This window comes from Sminthopsis crassicaudata, chromosome 6 (assembly GCF_048593235.1).
Source record: "Sminthopsis crassicaudata isolate SCR6 chromosome 6, ASM4859323v1, whole genome shotgun sequence".
NCBI classification, from domain to species: Eukaryota; Metazoa; Chordata; class Mammalia; order Dasyuromorphia; family Dasyuridae; genus Sminthopsis; species Sminthopsis crassicaudata.
The window spans coordinates 7,673,192-7,700,477 of NC_133622.1; the positions used below are offsets into that span (position 1 = coordinate 7,673,192).

Sequence of the window (27,286 nt, forward strand, 5' to 3'; positions counted from 1 at the left end):
AAAGAAAGTTTTTGGGAAAGACAAATTCCACTCACTTTCTGCTTTTTCCTTGGGCTATCCTGGCTTGGGATCAATCATCTGGCAAATGTGTGACCTTGGACAAATGACTGAGCCTGTCTTGGTCTCAGTTTCCCCATTTGTAAAAGATAACAGTATTTACACCACTGCACTCGCAATGGTTGTAAGAAAAGTGCTTTGAAAGCTTTAAAAGCACTACTTAAATACGAGCTAAATTTCAATTTAATATCAATAATTTAATATCAACTGAAAGGATCAATAAGAGAAACTGATGCTCCTTCTTTTCAAGGTTGGCTCACAGGAAAGATTCCTATCTTCTTGACTAAGAGAAGTATATTGCAAAGTGACCCAGGTCATACTCCTCCTCTCAAGATTAGGGATCCAGCTGGCTCTGGGGAAAAAATAAGAGAGGTGACCTTGTCCAGCCCTCCTTCACTTCAGTCTAGTTCACTTGCATGTCACGGCCTCACCTCCCTTCCAGAAAGAAGGACAAACAACAATAACAATAGACTTGGGAAAACATGTAATATGTGAAGGATCTGTGACTTCTTTGTTTATAGAGTTCCTTCTATTAAAACCCCCAGGATCAGCACATTGCAACCCATTTATCATAAAGAAGCCATGTCTTAGAGAATTGCCTAAATCATTTAGAAATTAATTTTTTTCAATGCTGTTTCTTTTTTATATATATAATTATAACTTTTTATTGACAGAACCCTGCATGGGTAATTTTTTACAACATTGTCCCTTGCACTCACTTCTGTTTCGACTTTTCCTTTCCCTCCCTCCAGATTTAACACATGTTAAATATGTTATAGTATATCCTAGATACAATATATGTGTGCAGAACTGAACAGTTCTCTTGTTGCCCAGGAAGAATTGGATTCAGAAGGAAAAAAAATAACCTGGAGAGAAAAACAAAAATGCAAACAGTTTACACTCCTTTCCCATTGTTCCTTCTCTGGGTGTAGCTGATTCTGTCCATCATTGATCAATTGGAATTGAATTAGCTCTTCTCTATGTTGAAGATATCCACTTCCATCAGAATACATCCTCATACAGTATCATTGTTGAAGTGTATAATGACCCCTAGTTCTGCTCGTTTCACTCAGCATCAGTTGATATAAGCCTCTCCAGGCCTCTCTGTATTCCTCCTGCTGGTCATTTCTTACAGAACAATAATATTCCATAACCTTCATATACCATAATTTACCCAACCATTCTCCATTTGATGGGCATCCATTCATTTTCCAGTTTCCAGCCACTACGAAAAGAGCTGCCATAAACATTTTGACACACACAGGTCCCTTTCCCTTCTTTAGTATTTCTTTGGGATATAAGCCCAGTAGCAGTACTGGTGGGTCAAAGGGTATGCATAGATAACTTTTTCAGTATAGTTCCAAATTGCTCTCCAGAATGGCCGGATTCTTTCACAACTCCACCAACAATGCATCAGTGTCCCAGTTTTCCCACATCCCCTCCAACATTCATCATGATTTGTTCCTGTCATCTTAGACAATCTGGCAGGGGTGTAGTGGTATCTCAGAGTTGTCTTAATTTGCATTTCTCTGATCAGTAGTGATTAGGAACACTTTCATATGAGTGGAAATAGTTTTAATTTCATCATCTGAGAATTGTCTGTTCATATCCTTTGACCATTTATCAATTGGAGAATGGTTTGATTTCTTATAAATTAGAGTCATTTCTCTAAATATTTTGGAAATGAGGCCTTTATCAAAACCTTTAACTGTAAAAAACATTTTCCCAGTTTATTGTTTTTCTTCTAATCTTGTATGCATTAGTTTTTTTTTGTATAAAAGATTTTTAATTTGATATAATAAAAATTTTCTATTTTGTGATCAATAATGATCTCTAGTTTTCCTTCCTCCTCCACAGGTCTGAGATGTAAACTATCCTGTATTCCTCTATATTATTTATAATCTCATTCTTTATGTCTAAATCATGGACCCATTTTGATCTTATGTTGGTGTACAGTGTTAAGTGTGGGTCCAATCATTAAGAAATTAAATGATATGTCCAGGGTCACATAAGAGTAAGTACTGAAGGCAAAATTTGGACCCAAGTTTATCCACTGAGCCACATTTCCACTCCATATCCAAGAGCAGAGGTCCAAATGCAATATGGTGGGTATGTGATATACTTTCATTAGGGCTTACAACCATATATCTGTTCTGATTATCTCCCTTTGGACTGCCTAAATTCTCCTTGACTTCCTACTGTGGCAAAGGGGAATTTAGAGGATGCTCCACAAAGTTTTTCTCCAACCACAGGATCGCAAGTGTTGTGGAAAACTTAACTAGCCATGTGGTCTTGAGAAACTTACTTAATTACTTCTGTTCTCACAGAATTTTAGATATGAGATAGTAGGGATTATCTTGTCTAAGTCCTCATTTTATAGGCAAAAAATAAAAATAAGTCAGGCTCAGAAGGGAACCTGAGTCACTTGGGACAATACAGCCAATTCCTAATAGGGGTGGCATTGAATAGCAGTTGCCCAGTTTTACAGAGCAAAAAGGATTGTTAAAAAAGAAGAAAGACCTGTTTAAGAAGATATAAGAGAGCTTAGGAAAAAGGGTTCCTAAATACAATTATTCCTGGCTTTTCCCCCAATTCCACAATCTGTCATCTTTCATAGTCAAAAGCCAACTAATGATGAATATTACAATCTCAATGTGTCATAATAGCATCAAGAAGAATAGGTTTGAATCCTACAAATCACTTCTCTGCCTCAATTTACTCATCAATAAAGAGTTGGACTGGATGATCTCTGAAGTCCCTTACAGGATTACAGCTGGATCTCATAGTCCAGATTCCCCTTTATAACATCTATGACTAATACTTATTTAACCACTCTACCTTAAGACTTCCCAAGTCTAATTGTGTCAAATAACAATAATACTTTACATTATGTACTTTAAGATTTGCAAAGTGTTTTACAGATATTATCTTATTTAATCCTCACAACAACCTTGTAAGATGGGTACCTTATCCTATTTTAGAGATGGGGAAACTGAGGCACAAAGAGGTTAACACTTTGGGTCACACAGTTTAATAGTGCCTAACTAACTTGAACCAGGATATTCCTGAATCTTTCTTGTGCAAAAAGAAAGTTATTCTTAAGTTGAACCAAAATCTGTTGTCTTACACAATGCCTTTATATTTTTTTAGGACCACAATCATATACTGTGAAGTCTCCAAGTTCAATATTCTCAGTTGCTCAAACTTTCCTCTTAGAATATAATGATCTGATCCCTTCACTGTCCTAGTCACTCTTCCCTGGGCACTGCAGAGTTTGCAATATCTTTCCTAAGAGATCCAGATAGAAAGCCATTTGTCTATATGAGACCTGACTGGCGGAGAGGGCCAGATAGATAATGAGAGACCAACTGCTCCTTCTTTTTTAGACCCTGCTTTGGAGCAAGACCAATGAGCTGGCTCATCGGTACACCAAAGTCCGGGGCGATCTGCTCACTCTGGAGGACACGTTGCTGGGTTACATGGCTGATGGACTCATGTGGTGTGGAAGCCCTTCAAGTCCAGGTGAGAGGTTTAACATTCTCATTAAGAATACTCAAAATGAAAGAAGTCCAGGTTCTGATATTATATAAGATCAGTTTGTGAAAACTGATCTTATATGAGCCCATCTCTGGAAATATTGATACTTTCTGTGGCCCTACAAGATTACTTTCCTCAAAACAACCCTGTAGGCAAGTAGTCTAAGTATTATTAACCCATTTTGAAAATGAGGAAATTGAGATTCAGATAAATAAAATAACTTTTTGTTGATTCCTCTGTCAGTGTTAGAGCCAAGACTCAAAATCAGGTCTTCTGATCATGAATCCAGTGTTCAATCCCCTGTCACAGAATTGTTTTGAATCTTAGGTCTTTAAGTGGCATCCAGTTTATTTGTGCAACTCCCTGTGTTCTTGTAAAAAATAGTTTTCATCTTTCTCAAAATATGTTTCCTGAAAATCCATTTTCTCACCTTGCTAACCCGACTCTCAATCACCCAGGATTCCTTTAACTGAATGTTTCTCTACTCTAGACATTTTGCTCCTATATTCTGATTTCTAGAATACTTCCTCTAAGAAAATGAGTACTTTAAATTTTTAGAAGGTTTTTTGAACATTTTGTTTTGAGCTATTCCCATAATTCAGAATCATCTTGTCTTCGAGATGGAAGAGATCATTTAGCTCAACCTCTTTGCTTTACAGTGAGATACTGAATCCCAACAAGTTAAATTATTACTAAGTCTCTCAGATTCTGCAACATTGTGTTGCCTCCCTTGTCTTTTATATTTTCCTCTTTTATTTTGGAGTAGCTTAAGGGGGGAAAGTGAAAGAGGCTGATTAACCATCATGACCCTCAGCAAGATATTTACCCTGTGACTCAGTTTCCTCATCTATAAAATTAGAGGGTATTATTGATGATCCCCAAGATCCATTCTAGCTCTAAGGATTTTTCCACTTTTACATGATCAAGTATTGAGCTTTGATGTGTTTTTGTGAAGGAACTTCAGGTTTCGGTTTGTTAAATGAAAGCTTTTTGTTACCATTTTTTTGTAAGGCAATAAGGATTAGGTAACTTGCTCAGGGTCACACAGCTAATGTCAAGTATTTGATGCTAGATTTGAACTCAGGTCCTCCTGGTTTCATTACTGGTGCTCTATCTACTGCATCACCTAGCTGTCTCAAATGAAAGCTGAAAAAAGTGCTGGAGTTTGGGAATTGGAGCTTCCACACCTAGCAAAGTATGGGGAGTTAGGGAGGATTGACATTCATTCTATATGGAAGGGAAATGCAAGACCTAAAAAGGTGAGATTTTCTATTAAAGGAGGAGCCAGAGGTGACTTTTTCCTTTTTCATGATTCAAACCTAACTTCATAACCCCATCTGAGATATTCCCATTTATTTCTGTGTTTTTATTATCCTGATGCCTCCTTCATTTTTCCATGTGTCACAGCAAATGCTGTTCTTAATAAAACCTGGCAAATTAGAAAATAACCAAAGTGGGTGGAGATGATTTATAGCAACAATAAATCCAGTTAACAAAATTGAGAATTGAAAAACATTTCCAAGCTTTTTAATGAGAAATGTTCGATGGTTGATTAAAAGTTCACCGAATTGCAATTATCTGGTAACAAACTCAGTTTTTTTTTCTTCTGGTTTTAGGGAAATAAAATGAAATATTTTGATTAAATGGTGTAATTGTTTATTTCCCAACTTGAGAAATTGGCTGCTTTTTATGTTAAAAGATATAATTATCTACTTCCATATTTCAATTGATTTTAAAATAATTTAAATTTCATTTTTCAAAGAGAATTATTTCTATCTTCCAGTCTGAATTAAGTACAAATAAGAAAGTTATTGGAATTTGTAAGAGTACAGAGTGATATATCTGCTGGTAGATCACATCCCTAAATTTTTTCATTTAAGGATTATATTTCACCTTCTATCAAAGAAGGTTTTCAGGTATTTTTTTATAGCTCCTACGAGTATGAGCTAGCCACCTTAGACATTCTTGTCCATTTTCCTCATGTGACAGGGAAAGGATAACTGGCTCAGGGCTACAGCTAGCAAGAAACAAAACTGGGATTCAAACAGATATCCTGACACTAAATCTCTTTGCCCATACATTCAATATTTTTGCCTGATATTATTGAAAAAAAGAACAAGAGTAATTCACATTTCCATAGATTTTCAACATTGACTGTGTTCCATAGATACTATGTTATCTTTGTTTTTTAACCATTTTTCAGTCATGTCCAACTCTTTGGGAATCCTTTTGGGGTTTTCCTGACAGAGATACTAGAGTAATTAGCCATTCCCTTCTTCAGTTTATTTTACAGAGGAGGAATTGAGGCAAATGGGTAAGTATTTTGCCCAAGGCCACGTAGCTAATAAGGGTCTGAAACCAGATTTGAACTCGGGGCTTCTTGGCTCCAAGTGGGGTACTCTAACCATGCGCCACCTTGCTGCCCAAATGTCTTCACTTGCTAAAGAGAGGGAATAGATTCAAAATGGTTCAACACTTGGACTAATAAGTATTGTGGAGATCCTGACCCAGGTCTTCAGATGCCAAATCTAGCCTTCCATCCGCTTGGTTTGTAAATTTTTTCTGTCTTTACTGTGTTATGAAACATGTTTTGCAACCTCCATTATTCTGCATAAAATGTCTTTCAGAAATGAACTATCAGTCTTGCCCACACTGGCTTGAATGTGCCAACAACCCCAACTCAGTATATTGGAAGATGGCGTCTAGAATTGTAAGTATTTTGTAGGAATCTTAGCTTCAGAAGGTAATATAGAGAGCCTTGGACTTAAAAGATAGTAGGTTTAATTTTGAGTCCTGATTGGGATGCTAACAAACAATTCTGGCCAAATCCCTTCAGAGCCCCGATCTCCCCATCTGTGAAATGGAGCCGATCCTATTTGTCTAACCTACTTGGCAAAGTCACTGTGAGATTACATCTTTGTAAGATATAAACTATAATATAATTGCAACTGTGAGGAGCATAAATTTAGCGCCAGAAAGGACCTTATCGATGGAGGTCCAGAGAGATTAAGTGATTAATTAGTCCAAGTCACATGGATAATTGGTGGGAGAGCTTAGATTTGTGGAGTGCTATGCTCTGCAAATCGTGTTCTCCTTTAAATGACCACTTACCAATGGCAGATGTCAGTTATGTTAGTGAATTATTGTTACCATCTAATGTGGATTACTCTTCCACGCTAATCACCCATAACCATTTTCGTCTGTCCTTCCTGGTATAAAGATCATTCTCTTTAGAAGAGAAAAGCAAAGCAAAATGGTAGCTCAATTTTGTCACTGTCATCCATGGCAATTATCTCATCTACCTTTTGCTTGCTGGTATTATTTCTTTCATCTTTTTCCCACCCACAACCCAGCTAAAACCAATAAGACAAGCAAACAACCAAACCCAAACCATGCTTTCTTGTCTTTACTATTCATTTCCAGCCTCAACTCATTCTGGGATTTTGAATTCCTGGTGCTATTCTTGCTGGGAAGTACAGTATGCTCTTCTTTCACCTTCACCCTCAATTTAATTCTTTTGCTTCCATTTTCTAAGCACATCATTTACCAAATGAATTTTGATATTAACAAAATCTATAAAGTATTCCTTTGGTGATTTGGTAAACCTAGCATTAAAAATGGAAATTAACTCTGGCAATATTTTAATCTTTGTCATATTAGAATGACCCAGTGATGAACACTAAATGTTCTTTGAGGTATTTAAATTGTTTTGTTTTTTTTATCATTGAGAAGTATTTTGTGCACGAGCTTATGCAAGCTCATGTGTTTTGACGGATTGTTCTCTAGATACTTTGGGCTTTTTGTAATTATTTAGAATGGGATTTTCCTTACTATTATTGCTTCTTAGATTTTGTTAATATTTAAAAATGCAGTCTTTTTTATTATAACTTTTTTATTGACAGTACATATGCATGGGTAATTTTTTTACAACATTATCCCTTGCACTTACTTCTGTCCTGACTTTTCTCTTCCCTTCCTCCACCCCCTTCCCCAGATGGCAGGCAGTCTTATACATGTTAAACATGTTATAGTATATCCTAGATACAATATATGTGTGCAGAACCAAACAGTTCTCTTGTTGCACAGGAAGAATTGGATTCAGAAGGTAAAAATAACCTGGGAAGAAAAACAAAAATGCAAGTGGTCCACATTCATTTCCCAGTGTTCCTTCTCTGGGTGTAGCCGATTCTGTCCATCATTGATCAATTGGAACTGAATTAGATTTTTTCTTCGCCAAAGATTTCCACTTCCATCAGAATACATCCTCATACAGTATTGTTGTTGAAGTGTATAATGCTCTTCTGGTTCTGCTCATTTCACTCAGCATCAATTCATGTAAGTCTCTTCCAGGCCTTTCTGAAATCATCCTGCTGGTCATTTCTCACAGAAAAACGATAGTCAATAATATTCATATACCACAATTTATTCAGCCATTCTCCAGGTGATGGGCATGCATGTAGTTTCCAGTTTCTGGCCACTACAAAAAGGGCTGCCACAAACATTCTTGCACATACAGGTCCCTTTCCCTTCTTTAGTATTTCTTCGGGATATAAGCCCAGTAGTAGCACTGCTGGGTCAAAGGGTATGCACAGTTTGACAACTTTTTGGGCATAAATTCCAGATATGCAGTCTATTTTTGAGGGTTTATTTTTTCATCTGTAATTTTACTGAAGCTATTAATTATCTAATTAATATCTTTGCTGATTGATCTCCTGGGATTTTTCCAAGTATGACACCATATCATTAACAAATAGATACAGTTTTAGCTCTTTTCTACCTACTTTTATTATGCCTTTTATTTTTCTTCTCATTTCATATTTCATTATTGTTGCTAGTATTTCCAGAATTATATATATTAAAGGCACTCTACTTTGTAGCCTTAGTTTTGTTAGTATATGATTGTGCATAATAGGTTCTGATTATTATATTTAATTCTTATTGTTTTGTTATGATTTTATCTTAGCTATTTTATTGATTTGACTTACTACCCTCTTAATTTTCAATCACATTAGCTAACGATTTGTTAATTTTATTAGTTTTTTCCAAGTCGTAGCTTTTAGTTTTATTTCTGGGAGGTTTTTTGGTTTCCACCTTATGTATTCTTCAACTAATTTTTAATATCTTCTTTTGCTTTTATTTTAGGTTTGTTTATTTTTACCTTTTTATTTTTTAAAATGAATATGTATTCACTACTTCTCTTTTTCTTTTCTGTCAGTGTATGTTTATAAGATATGATTTTCCCCCTGAGGATTGCTTTAGGTGCATATTTTAAAATGAGCTGGGCAATCCATTCCCTGTGGTGCTACATCAGTTTCTTTTGTCACCTCCCCCTTTTCTGTTGTCAGAATACCACTTTTAAGAGTTTTCCATCCCTCTCATTCCTAATCGACTATTCTTTTTTTTTTTTTTGGACACTGTTCTCACCAAATCTAGAATGTGTATCAGACTATATCCAGATTTCCTGTCTCCTCCAACACAAACTCTGTGATAGAGTGGTCACACACCCTTTTGTTCCACTTCATTTCTTCTAAAGGAAGTAGTTCTACCTATTGGTTAGAATCAGATCTAGAATAACGGTTCCCCTTGTGGCAACCTCTACCTATTAAAGATGAACTAGCAAATTAAGACACAGATGCATCGGTAGTTGAGTGTACTGATGCACTTTTGTACTCACAACTCCTGAGGTGGGGGATGAGGTTGGTGGAATTCTTGGGCTCAGGATTTCTTAGATTGGCAGATTAAATCAATCATATACCTGCACCAAGTTTGTTATTACTATGCTGAGCACCTTCTAGCCTGGAGAGAGATAGGGAGACCTAGTCTAGAAAAATTAAACAAAAACAAAATTAAGAAAAGAACCATTATATTGGTGTTTAATTTTTAGTAGTGAGATGTCTGTTCTTTTTTGAATAAGGTTTCTCTTTCCAAAGTTATATTTCAGACTGAGTTCAAATTGCCTCCATGAATTAGGAAATCTAGTTCACTCTATTTATTGCCCATTTTCTCCTTATGTGATCGTGAGCTCCTTGAAGGCACAGATCATTTTTGCCTTTCTTTATGTCCCTAGCATTCAGCACAGTGCCTGGCATGTAGTAGGTATTTAATAAATGCATTTATTGACTTGACTTACCCTAGATTTTTTGTGTAGAAATCTGATGCCAGCAGCTTCATTGTTCATTTTCTTCAATATTGACTCTTCATACTTCCCCTACTATTCACTAAATCATGTACTCACTGCTGTGTAACGTAAAAGGGGGGAAAATATTAACATTTCAAGTTGGAAGAGATTTCAGTACTATGACATCTCTGACAAGTAGTGACCCAGTCTCTGCTTCAAAGACCTCCAGTGAAGGGGAACCCAAAACAGCTTGTTGCATTTATAAATTGCTTAATTGGTGAGTTTTTTTCCTTTCTCTTTAAATCTAAATCTGTCCCTTTACAACTTCTACTAAATGTCCTCCTCTCTGGGGCTGGGGGAGCAAACAGAAAAGGTATCATACCTTTCACATATGACAACCTTCCAAATGTTGGAAGAGAGCTAGCATATGAAACCTCCTTAGTTCATTCAATGCGGGCTTATAGAAAAAATTTCTTTATATCAATTTAAAGAGCTTTCATACAAACAAAACTAATGCAGACAAGATTAGAAGGGAAGCAATAAACTGGGAAAACATCTTTATAGTTAAAGGTTATGATAAAGGTCTCATTTCCAAAATATATAGAGAATTGTCTCTAATTTATAAGAAATCAAGCCATTCTCCAATTGATAAATGGTCAAAGAATATGAACAGACAATTTTCAGATGAAGAAATTTAAACTATTTCTACCCATATGAAAAGGTGCTCCAAATCAGTACTGATCAGAGAAATGCAAATTAAGACCACTCTGAGATATCACTATACACCTGTCAGATTGGCTAAGATGACAGGAACAAATAATGATGAATGTTGGAGGGGATGTGGGGAAACTGGGACACTGATGCATTGTTGGTGGAGTTGTGAACTGATCCAACCATTCTGGAGAGCAATCTGGAACTATGCTCAAAAAGTTATCAAACTGTGCATACCCTTTAACCAGTAATATTATTACCACTTAGGCTTATATCCAAAGAGATATTAAAGAAGGGAAAGGGACCTGTATGTGCCAAAATGTTTGTGGCAGCCCCTTTTCATAGTGGCTAGAAACTGGAAATTGAATGGATGCCCATCAGTTGGAGAATGGCTGGGTATATTATGGTATATGAATGTTAAGGAATATTATTGTTCTGTATGAAATGACCAGCAGGATGATTTCAGAGCGTTCTAGTTACAGGAACTGATGCTGAGTGAAATTAGAAGAACCGGAAGATCATTATACACTTCAACAACAATACTATATGAGGATCAATTCTGATGGACGTGGCTCTTTTCAACAATGAGAGGATCCAAATCAGTTCTAATTTATCAGTAATAAACAAAACCAGCTACACTCAGCGAAAGAAGGCTGGGAAATTAGTATGGACCACAACATAGCATTTCCACTCCTGTTACTGTGGGATTGTGTTTTTGTTTTTCTTCACAGATTATTTTTTACTCTCTTTCTAAATTCAATTTTTCTTGTGTAGCAAAACAACTGTATAAATATGTATACATATGTTGTATTTAAGATATTTTAACATATTTAACATGTGTGGGACTACTTGCCATCTAGGGGAAGAAGTGGAGATAAGGAGGAGAAATGTTGGAACAAATTTTTGCAAGAGGCAATGTTGAAAAATTACACATGCATATGCTTTGTCAATAAAAAGCTATAATAAAAATTTATAACAACCCACGGCCAATAGGATGTCAGGGGCACTCCAGGAGAAAATCTTCCAAGCTGACATTGAATTTTAACAACTATTCTCTGATCAAGACTATTCAAAATCTATATAAATTAGTGTATTACCTAGCCATATTCTTTCCATATTTTTCTTTTAAAAATGAGAATTTTCTTCAATTTGCAAGAATTTATTTTCTGTCCTTTCACCATCTTTTTGATGAGAATAATGAGAATGTACAATATGCTTTTCTTAAATGTATTTAAACTGGAACTATTTCTGGTTCTGTGTAATCATCACATCCTTTTCTTTTTTTTCCCCTGAGGCAATTGGGGTTAAGTGACTTGCCCAGGGTCACACAGCTAGGAAGTGTTAAGTGTCTGAGACCATATTTGAACTCGGGTCCTCCTGAATTCAGGGCTGGTGCTCTGTCCACTGCACCACCTAGCTGCCCTCATCCTTTTCTAAATGTTCATTCACTAAGAGAATTTCTTAAGGATCTATTCTAGGATTTTCTCAAGAATTAATATCAAAATTATTGGAATACCTATGATATCAGGCAGATAATATCCTTTCTCATCAGATCATACTAATGAGAATTCATGTAAATATGCTTTTGCTCACCCTTAGATTTTCCTTTGGACAAGAAGCTAGAGTTCCCATATTTTATTCCATTCTCCAAAAATTCTCATATACTTTTTTTTTAAGCTTTTTAATTTTCAAAAGATATGCATGGATAATTTTTCAAGATTAACCCAAACAAATCCTTTTGTTCCAATTCCCCCCTCTCCCCACCTCATCCCCAAGATAGCAAATAACCCAATATATATTAAATATGGTAAAAATCTTTCTTAGAGAGCTTTTTACTTCCCATATCTACCTTCCTTTCTTCCTGTAAGAATAGTGCTAAAAACACCACCTGTGCCTCTGAATTGTGTAAGGATGGGTTTTTTACCCCATGACTACATGGTGCTTTACAGAATCCTTTTGGTGATATAATTTTTTTCCCAACAAATGTCACTAGAATACTCAGCAAGCTGTGGCTAACTACTTCTATTGACATCTACTTCCTATAATCAGTTTCTGGAGACCTCTTACCTGGTGCATGCACATCATATTTCTTGTAGCACAAAAGACTGTCTTCTCCCAGGACAGTGTACTTCTTTCTCTTTTGTCTCTATTAGCTTAGCTCCAAATTAGTTAAAAGATGCGTTCTTCTTTCCTTCCTTATCTGTAGCACATTTTTTTGCCTTCAGCTTTCTGATACACAGGAGCATTTCACTCTATCCTTTATTCCTTTATATTTCATTTCCCCATTCATTCTTTTTGATGACCTGGAAAATAGAAATTTGTTCCTTTCACCCTGTCACCTTCTTCTAGAGGGTGACATGATGTTTATATGCATATTGCATAAAGATATCATACACTCTATAGGTTATCACCAAATTCCCTTGAATTTGCTCAAAGTCAGATCCAATTCTATCACTTCATTTTGCCAGCTCTCTTGGCTAACCTTTGTTAGGTAAACTTTCTATTTTTGTGCCTGTTCATTGGGGTAGGTCTTCGGGTCCTATAGACACTGGGGCAAGGTTTGATTTATGTGGAATAGACTTCTTACCTTTTCTGGTGAAAGGACAGAACAGCCTGCTTTCATTTGCAGTTGGTACATTCTTACAGTTCTCTGATAAAAACCAAAACAGAAGCAATTCATGTGCAGCAGTTCTATTATCTCTTTAGATCTTCCCAACCTTGCTGCATATGTTGTCCAGTCTCCAGCTATTTCTTTCCTGGCCACTAGACTTAACATTAAAAAACAACAACAACAACAAAAACACCAGAAAACAAAACCCAAAACAAAACCTGGTCCATCACAAACATTCTGAATTGCTGCCCTTGTAGACTTGGAAGACAATAGTCAAGCTGTCCAGAAGGCCGCAGGGCTGCTCTGCACTCTATCTTGCCAGGATTTTTACCTGATGTAGAGAAGAGTACAAAACCCCATTTTGCCCTAATCCAGACCCTTATTCAATTCATTGCCTCCTTATGAAAGACAAACCTCTAGTAGCAAAGGGGCTGGGCTCAGAGATGTGACAAGCAACATCACAGCCTTTTGTTTTCAAGCCTCAGTTTCCCCATTTGCAGGGTTATGAGTATCAAATGAAATAATGAATATAAAATACCATATGAATGTCAAGTAACGATGATAACAGTAACTACAAATTCAGTTTATTTATTCAGCTTCCTACTTGGGTAAGGACGTCTTTCTCCAAACCCTTGCTCTGATGCTTTGTCAGGGTGTGATGGTGACCCAAGTTCTCAAAGGCTCTGCCAGCAAAACAGAGATTCATCAAGTTCTGGCATCTGGAAGGCTTTGGGGCCAGGCCGAGGGGTGGACTATGTGTCTGTCATCCAAGAATCAGCTTACTTCTGCTCAGGCAGGCCCATCCCAGGGCTGGCCTCAGGGGGACGGCATTTTTGGCCACAGTAGTCATTTAGAAATATTTTAATAAAACTTCATTCATAAGTTTCCCAATCTCCTTTAGGTGAGGAAGTGAGCACACTAATGAAATCGAATGTCCTTAATGAAGTATCCAGAGCGTTATATTAGGTCATGAGGTAAAGGCAAGGAAATAATTGCCCTCTGTAAGCCTACAGATGGATGGGTGGGTTTTGCCTTCCAGAATAACTACAACGGATAAAGTATCAACCCTGAAGTCAGGAGGACCCGAGTTCAAATCCGACCTCAGACACTTAATACTTCCTAGCTGTGTGACTTGTCACTTAAGTCACTTAACACCAAGTGCCTCAGGGCAAAAAAAAGTATATGTATATATATATATGAATATAAAAAAGAATAACTATAGTACAAATTATTTTTGATTGTGAAATCCATCTATTCAACTATAGGCTTGCAGATAGCAAATAGGACATGATAAATGCATGAGACTTAGTACATATTAAAGAAAAGTGAGGTCTCTTGGGGAAAAGATAATTAAAAACTCCAGGGTATCATAGCTTTCTGGAAAGGGTGGAATCTGTCAGCTCTAGCCCTTCTATTTCATGGAATACAGAGCAAGACCACCAAGGTTTAATGCTCTGCTAATCACTAGAAATGTGATAGTCTGCAGGTTGAAGAGCCTCATTTTTCTTATCTATAAAATGGGAATAATTCTTGTACTACCCTTAAGTCAGAGAGATCTTGAGCTGTGGAATTGCCCAACCCAGTGGCTTCTTTTTTTGTAACTGTTAATTATGTGTATTATATATATATCCACAAAATCCATAAAATGTAAGCGCTAGAAGGAAACTCACATAATCCAACTCTTCATCTTCCAGAGAAGACGACTGCAGTCCGCATTGGTCAGACTTGTTTCCAATCCCAGCTGTTATTTCTTCTGATTTTCAGTCTAAGGCATTATTATTAGTGCATCCCGCATTCTGGGGTTCTGCCCATTCTCCACTCAACTCATTTAAAATAAAATATAATGTCTCCGTGTTTGAATCTGGGGGCAGGGGGAGATGTGGACAATGAAGATGGGGGAGATGCGGACAATGAAGATGGGGGAAGATGAGTTTCGTCTAGGATGAAGTTGGGTTTTTTGGGGCCCCATTTGACATTTTCTTGGCCAAGATACTAGAGGAGTTTGCCATTTCCTCCTCCCCTTAGTTATTTAGACCGATTTAGTGACTTGCCCTGGTTCACCCAGCTGGGAAGTGATCTGATGATCCAGGAAGATGAGTCTTCCCCCAGACTCGATACTCCGAGCACTATGGACCCAGAGACCCCAGTCTAGAGCTTAAATGGAGTTAAACATCAACTTTAGATTCAGGTAATATATACTGACTCATTATGACAGGAGTAAAAAGTGATTGGCAATGTTGGTATCAATTTACGTTGTCCTGGGTTCTCTGGGGTCTGGGCCTTTGCCTCCTTTTGCCATTACAAGCCACATCCAGGAGGGTAGGACATGTGAGAAAAGACAATGGAGTGAAGAGAAAAAGTGCGAGGAGTTAGATTTAGAAGAGCCAGAAACCTCCTCGTCCAAGTTCCCGAGTTCAGAGATGGGTAAACTGAGGTCAGGAGAAAGCATGCTACTCAGTCAGGGTCACATGACTGCTAAGTATAAGAATGGGCAATCCAACACTTTCTTCCACCCCCCCTTTTTTTTCTTTCTCTCCCCTTCTCCTCCATTCTTTTCCTCATTTCCCCTCCATTTCTTTTTATGCTATATTATATTGCCTTTAAATTCTGCTTTCCAAAACTTCCCCAGAATCCAGAAAAATGGAAAATATTGCTCTCTGACCAAATTAGAACAAGGAAACCCATGTGCAATTGTTCATTTGCTAAAGGAATCACCATCTTTGCTTACAGAATTTGGGGCATAACAAATGTTACATTTCCCAAGACTTCTCTGGGAGGGGCAGATCCCCTTGGCCATTTTCCTTCAGAGGGCAGTGCCATGTTGGACCTGACTATCATCATTGCCAGTCTGGTGGATGTGAGCCCTGGGGACGGAGCATAAATGCCCGTGAACATCTCCATCCACCATAGCCACCCAAAGGCAGGGGCCAGGACCGGGGCCAGACTCGGCCGTGTCCCATCTCCCGTGTTTAACCAGCGGGATCCCAAAGGCAGGGCCCCAGACTAGACCCGGCCACGGCCCATCTCTGTGTTGAAGTCAGTGGGTGTTGGCAGGGACTCCAAACTCAGACTGCTAGTCTCCCTCTGTGGTCCATACTGCAGCCCCCCACATCCTGAAATCCTGGGATCATCCTGGGACAGTCAGCTGTTCCTTCTTTCAGTCCCCACACCCCCCAGCAGCGCTCGGCTTCCCCTCCTGTCCTCTGATCTCCCTGTTCAGAGTGCCCAGCTCGTTCTCCGTGAGCTCCGGGGCAACCTGAACCCCCTCCCACTCAATAATGGGGCCTTGTTCCAGTTTGCAGAAGCAGCCTGTGGGGTGGTCCATGTGATGCTCAATGGCTCAATCAGCCAGCCCTTTGGAAACAGCAGGTACCTCGTGTTGTGAGGGGGGCGCAGTGTGTCCGTGTATGTGAGGATGTGGGTGAGTGGACGAGAGGGAGGGTGTTTGTGCGAGTGAGTGGACGAGAGGGAGTGTTTGAGTGTGCGAGTGAGTGGACGAGAGGGAGGGTGTTTGTGCGAGTGAGAGGACGAGAGGGAGGGTGTTTGTGCGAGTGAGAGGACGAGAGGGAGTGTTTGAGTGTGCGAGTGAGAGGACAAGAGGGAGTGTTTGAGTGTGCGAGTGAGAGGACGAGAGGGAGTGTTTGAGTGTGCGAGTGAGAGGACGAGAGGGAGGGTGTTTGTGCGAGTGAGAGGACGAGAGGGAGGGTGTTTGAGTGTGCGAGTGAGAGGACGAGAGGGAGTGTTTGAGTGTGCGAGTGAGAGGACGAGAGGGAGTGTTTGAGTGTGCGAGTGAGTGGACGAGAGGGAGGGTGTTTGTGCGAGTGAGAGGACGAGAGGGAGGGTGTTTGAGTGTGCGAGTGAGTGGACGAGAGGGAGTGTTTGAGTGTGCGAGTGAGTGGACGAGAGGGAGTGTTTGAGTGTGCGAGTGAGAGGACGAGAGGGAGTGTTTGAGTGTGCGAGTGAGAGGACGAGAGGGAGTGTTTGAGTGTGCGAGTGAGTGGACGAGAGGGAGGGTGTTTGTGCGAGTGAGAGGACGAGAGGGAGGGTGTTTGAGTGTGCGAGTGAGTGGACGAGAGGGAGTGTTTGAGTGTGCGAGTGAGTGGACGAGAGGGAGTGTTTGAGTGTGCGAGTGAGTGGACGAGAGGGAGTGTTTGAGTGTGCGAGTGAGTGGACGAGAGGGAGTGTTTGAGTGTGCGAGTGAGAGGACGAGAGGGAGGGTGTTTGTGCGAGTGAGAGGACGAGAGGGAGGGTGTTTGTGCGAGTGAGAGGACGAGAGGGGGTGTTTGTGCGAGTGAGAGGACGAGAGGGGGTGTTTGTGCGAGTGAGAGGACGAGAGGGAGTGTTTGAGTGTGCGAGTGAGAGGACGAGAGGGAGTGTTTGAGTGTGCGAGTGAGAGGACGAGAGGGAGTGTTTGAGTGTGCGAGTGAGAGGACGAGAGGGAGTGTTTGAGTGTGCGAGTGAGAGGACGAGAGGGAGTGTTTGAGTGTGCGAGTGAGAGGACGAGAGGGAGTGTTTGAGTGTGCGAGTGAGAGGACGAGAGGGAGGGTGTTTGAGTGTGCGAGTGAGTGGACGAGAGGGAGTGTTTGAGTGTGCGAGTGAGTGGACGAGAGGGAGGGTGTTTGAGTGTGCGAGTGAGAGGACGAGAGGGAGGGTGTTTGTGCGAGTGAGAGGACGAGAGGGAGTGTTTGAGTGTGCGAGTGAGTGGACGAGAGGGAGGGTGTTTGTGCGAGTGAGAGGACGAGAGGGAGTGTTTGAGTGTGCGAGTGAGAGGACGAGAGGGAGTGTTTGAGTGTGCGAGTGAGAGGACGAGAGGGAGTGTTTGAGTGTGCGAGTGAGTGGACGAGAGGGAATGTTTGAGTGTGTGAGTGAGTGGACGAGAGGGAGGGTGTTTGAGTGTGCGAGTGAGTGGACGAGAGGGAGGGTGTTTGAGTGTGCGAGTGAGAGGACGAGAGGGAGTGTTTGAGTGTGCGAGTGAGTGGACGAGAGGGAGTGTTTGAGTGTGCGAGTGAGAGGACGAGAGGGAGGGTGTTTGAGTGTGCGAGTGAGAGGACGAGAGGGAGGGTGTTTGTGCGAGTGAGAGGACGAGAGGGAGTGTTTGAGTGTGCGAGTGAGTGGACGAGAGGGAGGGTATTTGTGCGAGTGAGAGGACGAGAGGGAGTGTTTGAGTGTGCGAGTGAGAGGACGAGAGGGAGTGTTTGAGTGTGCGAGTGAGAGGATGAGAGGGAGTGTTTGAGTGTGCGAGTGAGTGGACGAGAGGGAATGTTTGAGTGTGCGAGTGAGTGGACGAGAGGGAGGGTGTTTGAGTGTGCGAGTGAGTGGACGAGAGGGAGGGTGTTTGAGTGTGCGAGTGAGAGGACGAGAGGGAGTGTTTGAGTGTGCGAGTGAGTGGACGAGAGGGAGTGTTTGAGTGTGCGAGTGAGAGGACGAGAGGGAGGGTGTTTGAGTGTGCGAGTGAGTGGACGAGAGGGAGTGTTTGAGTGTGCGAGTGAGTGGACGAGAGGGAGGGTGTTTGAGTGTGCGAGTGAGAGGACGAGAGGGAGGGTGTTTGTGCGAGTGAGAGGACGAGAGGGAGTGTTTGAGTGTGCGAGTGAGTGGACGAGAGGGAGGGTGTTTGTGCGAGTGAGAGGACGAGAGGGAGTGTTTGAGTGTGAGAGTGAGAGGACGAGAGGGAGTGTTTGAGTGTGCGAGTGAGAGGATGAGAGGGAGTGTTTGAGTGTGCGAGTGAGTGGACGAGAGGGAGGGTGTTTGAGTGTGCGAGTGAGTGGACGAGAGGGAGGGTGTTTGAGTGTGCGAGTGAGAGGACGAGAGGGAGTGTTTGAGTGTGCGAGTGAGTGGACGAGAGGGAGTGTTTGAGTGTGCGAGTGAGAGGACGAGAGGGAGGGTGTTTGAGTGTGCGAGTGAGAGGACGAGAGGGAGGGTGTTTGTGCGAGTGAGAGGACGAGAGGGAGTGTTTGAGTGTGCGAGTGAGTGGACGAGAGGGAGGGTATTTGTGCGAGTGAGAGGATGAGAGGGAGTGTTTGAGTGTGCGAGTGAGAGGACGAGAGGGAGTGTTTGAGTGTGCGAGTGAGAGGATGAGAGGGAGTGTTTGAGTGTGCGAGTGAGTGGACGAGAGGGAGTGTTTGAGTGTGCGAGTGAGTGGACGAGAGGGAGGGTGTTTGAGTGTGCGAGTGAGTGGACGAGAGGGAGGGTGTTTGAGTGTGCGAGTGAGAGGACGAGAGGGAGTGTTTGAGTGTGCGAGTGAGTGGACGAGAGGGAGTGTTTGAGTGTGCGAGTGAGAGGACGAGAGGGAGGGTGTTTGAGTGTGCGAGTGAGTGGACGAGAGGGAGTGTTTGAGTGTGCGAGTGAGTGGACGAGAGGGAGGGTGTTTGAGTGTGCGAGTGAGAGGACGAGAGGGAGGGTGTTTGTGCGAGTGAGAGGACGAGAGGGAGTGTTTGAGTGTGCGAGTGAGTGGACGAGAGGGAGGGTGTTTGTGCGAGTGAGAGGACGAGAGGGAGTGTTTGAGTGTGAGAGTGAGAGGACGAGAGGGAGTGTTTGAGTGTGCGAGTGAGAGGATGAGAGGGAGTGTTTGAGTGTGCGAGTGAGTGGACGAGAGGGAGGGTGTTTGAGTGTGCGAGTGAGTGGACGAGAGGGAGGGTGTTTGAGTGTGTGCGATGTGAGAGGACGAGAGGGAGTGTTGAGTGTGCGAGTGAGTGGACGAGAGGGAGTGTTTGAGTGTGCGAGTGAGGACGAGAGGGAGGGTGTTTGTGCGAGTGAGAGGGAGTGTTTGAGTGTGCAAAGGGGAGGGAGGGAGGGAGGAAAGGGAAGGAGAGGGAGGAGGGAAGGGAGGAGAGAAGGAGGGAGGGGAGGGAGGGAGGGAGAGAGGGAGGGGAGGGAGGGGAGGGAGGGGAGGGAGGACAGGGAGGGAGGAGAGAGAGGGAGGGAAGGGAGGGGAGGGAGGACAGGGAGGGAGGAGAGAGAGGGAGGGAAGGGAGGGAGGAGGAGGAGGAGGACAGGGAGGGAGGAGAGGGAGGGAGGGAAGGGAGGAGAGGGAGGGAGGGAGGGAAGGGAGGAGAGGGAGGGAGGGAAGGGAGGAGAGGGAGGGAGGGAGGGAAGGAGGAGAGGGAGGGAGGGAGGGAAGGGAGGAGAGGGAGGGAGGGAGGGGAGGAGAGGGAGGGAGGGAGGGAAGGGAGGAGAGGGAGGGAGGGAGGGAAGGGAGGAGAGGGAGGGAGGGAGGGAAGGGAGGAGAGGGAGGGAGGGAGGGAAGGGAGGAGAGGGAGGGAGGGCAGGGAAGGGAGGGAGGAGGGAGGAGGGAGGGAGCGGGAGGGGAGGGGAAGGGAGGCGAGAGGGAGGGGAGGGAGGGAGGGTGGGAGGGAGGATAAGAAGATGATAATATATATTGCTCTATAGCAATGTATACATTTATCGCTCACTGTCACCTCCCCACCCCCTCCCACCCTCCCACCACCTACCCACCCCCTCCCACCACCTCCCACCACCTCCCACCCTCCCCACACCTCCCACCACCTCCCCACCACCTCCCACCCCTCCCACCTCCCACCACCTCCCACCCTCCCACCACCTCCCACCACCTCCCACCCCTCCCACCTCCCCACCCTCCACCACCTCCCACCACCTCCACCACCTCCCACCCTCCCACCTCCACCTTCCCACCACCTCCCACCACCTCCCACCACCTCCACCACCTCCCACCACCTCCCACCCCTCCCACCACCTCCCACCCTCCCACCACCTCCCACCACCTCCCACCACCTCCCACCACCTCCCACCCTCCCACCACCTCCCACCCTCCCACCACCTCCCACCACCTCCCACCCTCCCACCACCTCCCACCACCTCCCACCCTCCCACCACCTCCCACCACCTCCCACCCTCCCACCACCTCCCACCACCTCCCACCACCTCCCACCACCTCCCACCACCTCCCACCACCTCCCACCTTCCCTCCACCTCCAACCTCCCAGAGAGGGAGAGGGAAGACATAGAGGGAGAAGGAGGAGACAGATTAAGAGAGAGTGGGGGATTGAGAGAGAGAGAGAAATAGAGAGATTGGGAGATTGAGAAGCAGAGAGATTGAAAGAGACAGAGGATTGAGAGAAACAGATAGAGATTAAGAGACAGAGATTGGGAGATTGAGAGACAGGGAGAGATAGGCAGAGATTGAGACAGATTGGGACACAGGGATAGATTGAGAAAGACAGAGAAGGATTGAGAGAAACAGAGATTAAGAGACAGAGATTGACACAGATTGGGAGATTGAGAGGCAGAGAGATTGAAAGAGACAGAGAAAGATTGAGAGAAACAGAGATTAAGAGACAGAGATTGACACAGATTGGGAGATTGAAAGGCAGAGAGATTGAGACAGATTGGGACACAGGGATAGATTGAGAAAGACAGAGACGATTGAGAGACAGATTGAGAGAGAGATTGAAAGAGACAGAGAAGGATTGAGAGAAACAGAGATTAAGAGACAGAGATTGACACAGATTGGGAGATTGAGAGGCAGAGAGATTGAAAGAGACAGAGAAGGATTGAGAGAAACAGAGATTAAGAGACAGAGATTGACACAGATTGGGAGATTGAGAGGCAGAGAGATTGAAAGAGACAGAGAAGGATTGGGACACAGGGATAGATTGAGAAAGACAGAGACGATTGAGAGACAGATTGAGATTAAGAGAGAGATTGACACAGATTGGGAGATTGAGAGGCAGAGAGATTGAAAGAGACAGAAGGATTGAGAGAAACAGAGATTAAGAGACAGAGATTGACACAGATTGGGAGATTGAAAGGCAGAGAGATTGAGACAGATTGGGACACAGGGATAGATTGAGAAAGACAGAGACGATTGAGAGACAGATTGAGAGAGAGATTGAAAGAGACAGAGAAGGATTGAGAGAAACAGAGATTAAGAGACAGAGATTGACACAGATTGGGAGATTGAGAGGCAGAGAGATTGAAAGAGACAGAGAAGGATTGGGACACAGGGATAGATTGAGAAAGACAGAGACGATTGAGAGACAGATTGAGAGAAACAGAGATTAAGAGACAGAGATTGACACAGATTGGGAGATTGAGAGGCAGAGAGATTGAAAGAGACAGAGAAGGATTGAGAGAAACAGAGATTAAGAGACAGAGATTGACACAGATTGGGAGATTGAGAGGCAGAGAGATTGAAAGAGATTGAGACAGATTGGGACACAGGGATAGATTGAGAAAGACAGAGACGATTGAGAGACAGATTGAGATTAAGAGAGAGATTGACACAGATTGGGACATTGAGAGGCAGAGAGATTGAAAGAGACAGAAGGATTGAGAGAAACAGAGATTAAGAGACAGAGATTGACACAGATTGGGAGATTGAGAGGCAGAAAGATTGAAAGAGACAGAGAAGGATTGAGAGAGACAGAGATTGACACAGATTGGGAGATTGAGAGGCAGAGAGATTGAGAGAAACAGAGATTAAGAGACAGATTGACACAGATTGGGAGGCAGAGAGATTGAAAGAGACAGAGAAGGATTGAGAGAGACAGATAGAGATTAAGAGACAGAGATTGAGAGATTGAGAGGCAGAGAGATTGAGAGAAACAGAGATTAAGAGACAGATTGACACAGATTGGGAGATTGAGAGGCAGAGAGATTGAAAGAGATTGAGACAGATTGGGACACAGGGATAGATTGAGAAAGACAGAGACGATTGAGAGACAGATTGAGATTAAGAGAGAGATTGACACAGATTGGGAGATTGAGGGGCAGAAAGATTGAAAGAGACAGAGAAGGATTGAGAGAGACAGAGATTGACACAGATTGGGAGATTGAGAGGCAGAGAGATTGAAAGAGACAGAGAAAGATTGAGAGAAACAGAGATTAAGAGACAGAGATTGACACAGATTGGGAGATTGAAAGGCAGAGAGATTGAGACAGATTGGGACACAGGGATAGATTGAGAAAGACAGAGACGATTGAGAGACAGATTGAGAGAGAGATTGAAAGAGACAGAGAAGGATTGAGAGAAACAGAGATTAAGAGACAGAGATTGACACAGATTGGGAGATTGAGAGGCAGAGAGATTGAAAGAGACAGAGAAGGATTGAGAGAGACAGAGATTAAGAGACAGAGATTGACACAGATTGGGAGATTAAGAGGCAGAGAGATTGAAAGAGACAGAGAAAGATTGAGAGAGACAGATAGAGATTAAGAGACAGAGATTGACACAGATTGGGAGGCAGAGAGATTGAAAGAGACAGAGAAGGATTGAGAGAAACAGAGATTAAGAGACAGAGATTGACACAGATTGGGAGATTGAGAGGCAGAGAGATTGAAAGAGACAGAGAAGGATTGAGAGAGACAGAGATTAAGAGACAGAGATTGACACAGATTGGGAGATTGAGAGGCAGAGAGATTGAAAGAGACAGAGAAGGATTGAGAGAGACAGATAGAGATTAAGAGGCAGAGAGATTGAAAGAGACAGAGAAAGATTGAGAGAGACAGAGAAGGATTGAGAGAAACAGAGATTAAGAGACAGAGATTGACACAGATTGGGAGATTGAGAGGCAGAGAGATTGAAAGAGACAGAGAAGGATTGAGAGAAACAGAGATTAAGAGACAGAGATTGACACAGATTGGGAGATTGAGAGGCAGAGAGATTGAAAGAGACAGAGAAGGATTGAGAGAAACAGAGATTAAGAGACAGAGATTGACACAGATTGGGAGATTGAGAGGCAGAAAGATTGAAAGAGACAGAGAAGGATTGAGAGAGACAGAGATTAAGAGACAGAGATTGACACAGATTGGGAGATTGAGAGGCAGAGAGATTGAAAGAGACAGAGAAGGATTGAGAGAGACAGATAGAGATTAAGAGACAGAGAGATTGAAAGAGACAGAGAAAGATTGAGAGAGACAGATAGAGAGAAACAGAGATTGACACAGATTGGGAGATTGAGAGACAGGGAGAGATTGAAAGACAGATTGAGAGAGGGAGAGAGGGAAATGGGCTAACCCTGTGGGAGCTTACCTTCTGGATCACTGTGTCCTAGAAACTTTATTGTTCAGCCTTTTCTGTCTCCTTGAAGCTCTGGGCCACAAAAGTTCCAATTCCTGTACCTCATTACACCCCATGCTCCCTGAAGTGCTATTTCGTTATAATTGATGAGTCCCACAACAAGCAGCTTCCCGGTGCAGGGAGGCCGGGGACACAGCTACAATGCCCGAAACAATCCCTACTGGCAGGAATTTGCCATGCTAACAGGGGAGACACTCCCCTAAATCCGTACAAATAAATTAAAAGGAGAGTTTGAGGAGGGCCCTAACACTTAGACACAATCCAAAAAGGGTTCAGACAAAAGATGGTTCTTGCTTTGGGGCTTGAAGGAAAAGAGTTTCTATTAGGTGGAGAGGAGCAAGCCCCCGATCCAACCCAGGGCTCCGTTAACTGAAAATCGGAGGGTCCTAGCTTTCCGTCCTGGCCTCTCTCCTTTGGAGGTGTCCAACTCCTCGCGAGGCCCCAAACCACATTCAAATGTATGGGAGAAACAAAATAACTAAATGCACGTTTGTATATTACATTTCTATATAAATTATAAAACAGGATCATGGAAAAATAAAGAAAAATGAAAACACAGAATGTTAATTTGTGGTTCTCTGAAGCAGCCTGTGGCCTGAGGGGACAAATATCTAGTTGAGTCTCCTCCCTGCTCTAATTCATTTCTCTTACTTTATTGATGAGTAAACTCGGGCCCAAGACTGCCGGATGGATCTAGGTAGTGACGGAAAGATTTAAACCCAGGCCCTGCAAAGTCCTGCCCCCTTCCACGCTACCAAATCCCACTCCTGTATTTAATTGCTCTATACTTAGTCCACGTGTGCGAATTATGTTTGCATCTCTGCACCACGAAAGGAGGGGCTGTTTCTGAAACTTGACAATTGTTTTTCCCAAACAGTGCTGGGCGCAGAGTAATCTCTGCTAGCACTTTTTTTCTTTTTCCTGAACTCTTTCTCCCTTCGCCAGCATGTAGCTGGAGGACTAAGATCAATAAATAATTGTTGATCAATTGATCAAATGCCTTTCTCAATATAGAGTTAATTTGGAAGAGGAAACATCTTTCATATTACTCTCTTGGAGGGCCTTGGGTAAAAAAATAAAGTGCATAAATGAGCATTATAGAGTCAAGCTGTGAATAGATGATACAAGTTCTCACAAGACAGGCTGCTTGGGAGGAGAACGAGGGCCTGTCAGTGATTCATATAGGAAATGCTCTCGAAATGCCTGAAGGAGGATGATGGGAAATGGGGCTTCAGGGCTAGAAATAAAGTGTGTATATGAATATGTGCACGGATATGTTTATGCACACACACTCTCTCTCTCTCTCTCTCTCTCTCTCTCTCTCTCTCTCTCTCTCTATATATATATATATATATATATATATAACACTTATGCGTGTATATATAAAAAACACATTTATGGGTGCATATATATAAATAAAACATGCTTACTTGTGCATTTATATATATAACACACTCTTACATGTCTATATAAACCACTTGTGCATATGTGTATATAAAACACTCTTATGTGTGCATATATATGCACATATCTATAAAACAGTTATGTGTGCATATATATAAAACACACTTATACATATATATATAACACTTATGCGTGCATATATATAACACTTGTGCGTGCATATATATAAATAACACACACTTGTGTGTGCATATATATATAACATTTCTGTGTGCATATGTATGTTTAAAATACTGTTGTGTGTGGATATATATATATATAAAACACCTTGTGTGTGCATATATATAAATAAAAGACACTTATATGTGCATATATATAAAACACACTTATGCATATATATGTATATATAAAACACTTATGTATGCATATATACAATACTTATGAGTGCATATATATTTAAAACACTTATGTGTGCATATATCTAAATAAAACACACTTGTGTGTGCATATATATAACACTTGTGTGTACATATATATAAATAAAACATTCTTGTGTGTGCATATATATAATATTTATGTATGCATATATATAACACTTATGAGTGCATATATATTTAAAACACACTTGTGTGTGCATATATATAAATAAAACAAGCTTGTGTGTGCATATATATAAATAAAAGACACTCATGTGTGCATAGATATAAAACACACTTGTGTATATATATAACACGTAAGTATGCATATATATAATACTTATGAGTGCATATATATTTAAAACACTTATGTGTGATATATTTAAAAAAAAACCTTGTGTGTGCATATATATTTAAAACACACATGTGTGCATATATAACACTTGTGTGTGCATATATATTTAAAACACACTTATGTGTGCATATATATAAATAAAACACTTGTGTGTGCATATATCTAAATAAAACACCTTGTGTGTGCATATGTATTTAAAACACACTTATGTATGCATATATATAACACTTGTGTGTCCATATATATTTAAAACACACTTATGTGTGCATATATATATATAACACTTGTGTATGCATATATATAAATAAAAGACACTTATGTATGCATATATATAAAGCACACTTGTGCATATATATATATAAAACACTTATGTATGCATATATACAATACTTATGAGTGCATATATATTTAAAATACTTATGTGTGCATATATTTAAATAAAACACCTTGTGTGTGCATATGTATTTAAAACACACTTATGTGTGCATATATATATATATAACACTTGTGTATGCATATATATAAATAAAAGACACTTATGTATGCATATATATATGTATATATATATATACAATATTTATGAGTGTATATATATATTATACTAACCCTAACCCTAACTCTAAATTTAAAACACTTATGTGTGCATATATATGAATAAAAGACACTTATGTGTGCACACATATAAAACACACTTGTGCATATATATATATATGTATAAAACACTTATGTATGCATATATATATATATACACAATACTTATGAGTGCGTATATATTTAAAACACACTTATGCGTGCATATATATATATATAAAACACTTGTGTGTGCATATATCTAAATAAAACACCTTGTGTGTGCATATATATAAATAAAATACACTTGTGTGTGCATATATATAACAAAACACCTTGTGTGTGTGTGCATATATATATATAACACTTATGTATGCATATATACAATACTTATGAGTGCATATATATATATATAACACTTGTGTGTGCATATATCTAAATAAAACACCTT

General features: G+C 41.3%; 1 protein-coding gene across 1 annotated transcript in view; it reads left to right on the plus strand.

The window, feature by feature from the left end:
• CD38 (CD38 molecule) overlaps window positions 1–27,286 on the plus strand; it is an 89,885-nt gene that overhangs the window by 50,805 nt on the left and 11,794 nt on the right. Inside the window, exons 3-5 of the mRNA XM_074276280.1 lie at window positions 3,444–3,579; window positions 6,222–6,304; window positions 16,330–16,403. Of these exons, the coding sequence (XP_074132381.1) occupies window positions 3,444–3,579; window positions 6,222–6,304; window positions 16,330–16,403 (293 nt within the window). The remainder of the gene's footprint in view (window positions 1–3,443; window positions 3,580–6,221; window positions 6,305–16,329; window positions 16,404–27,286) is intronic.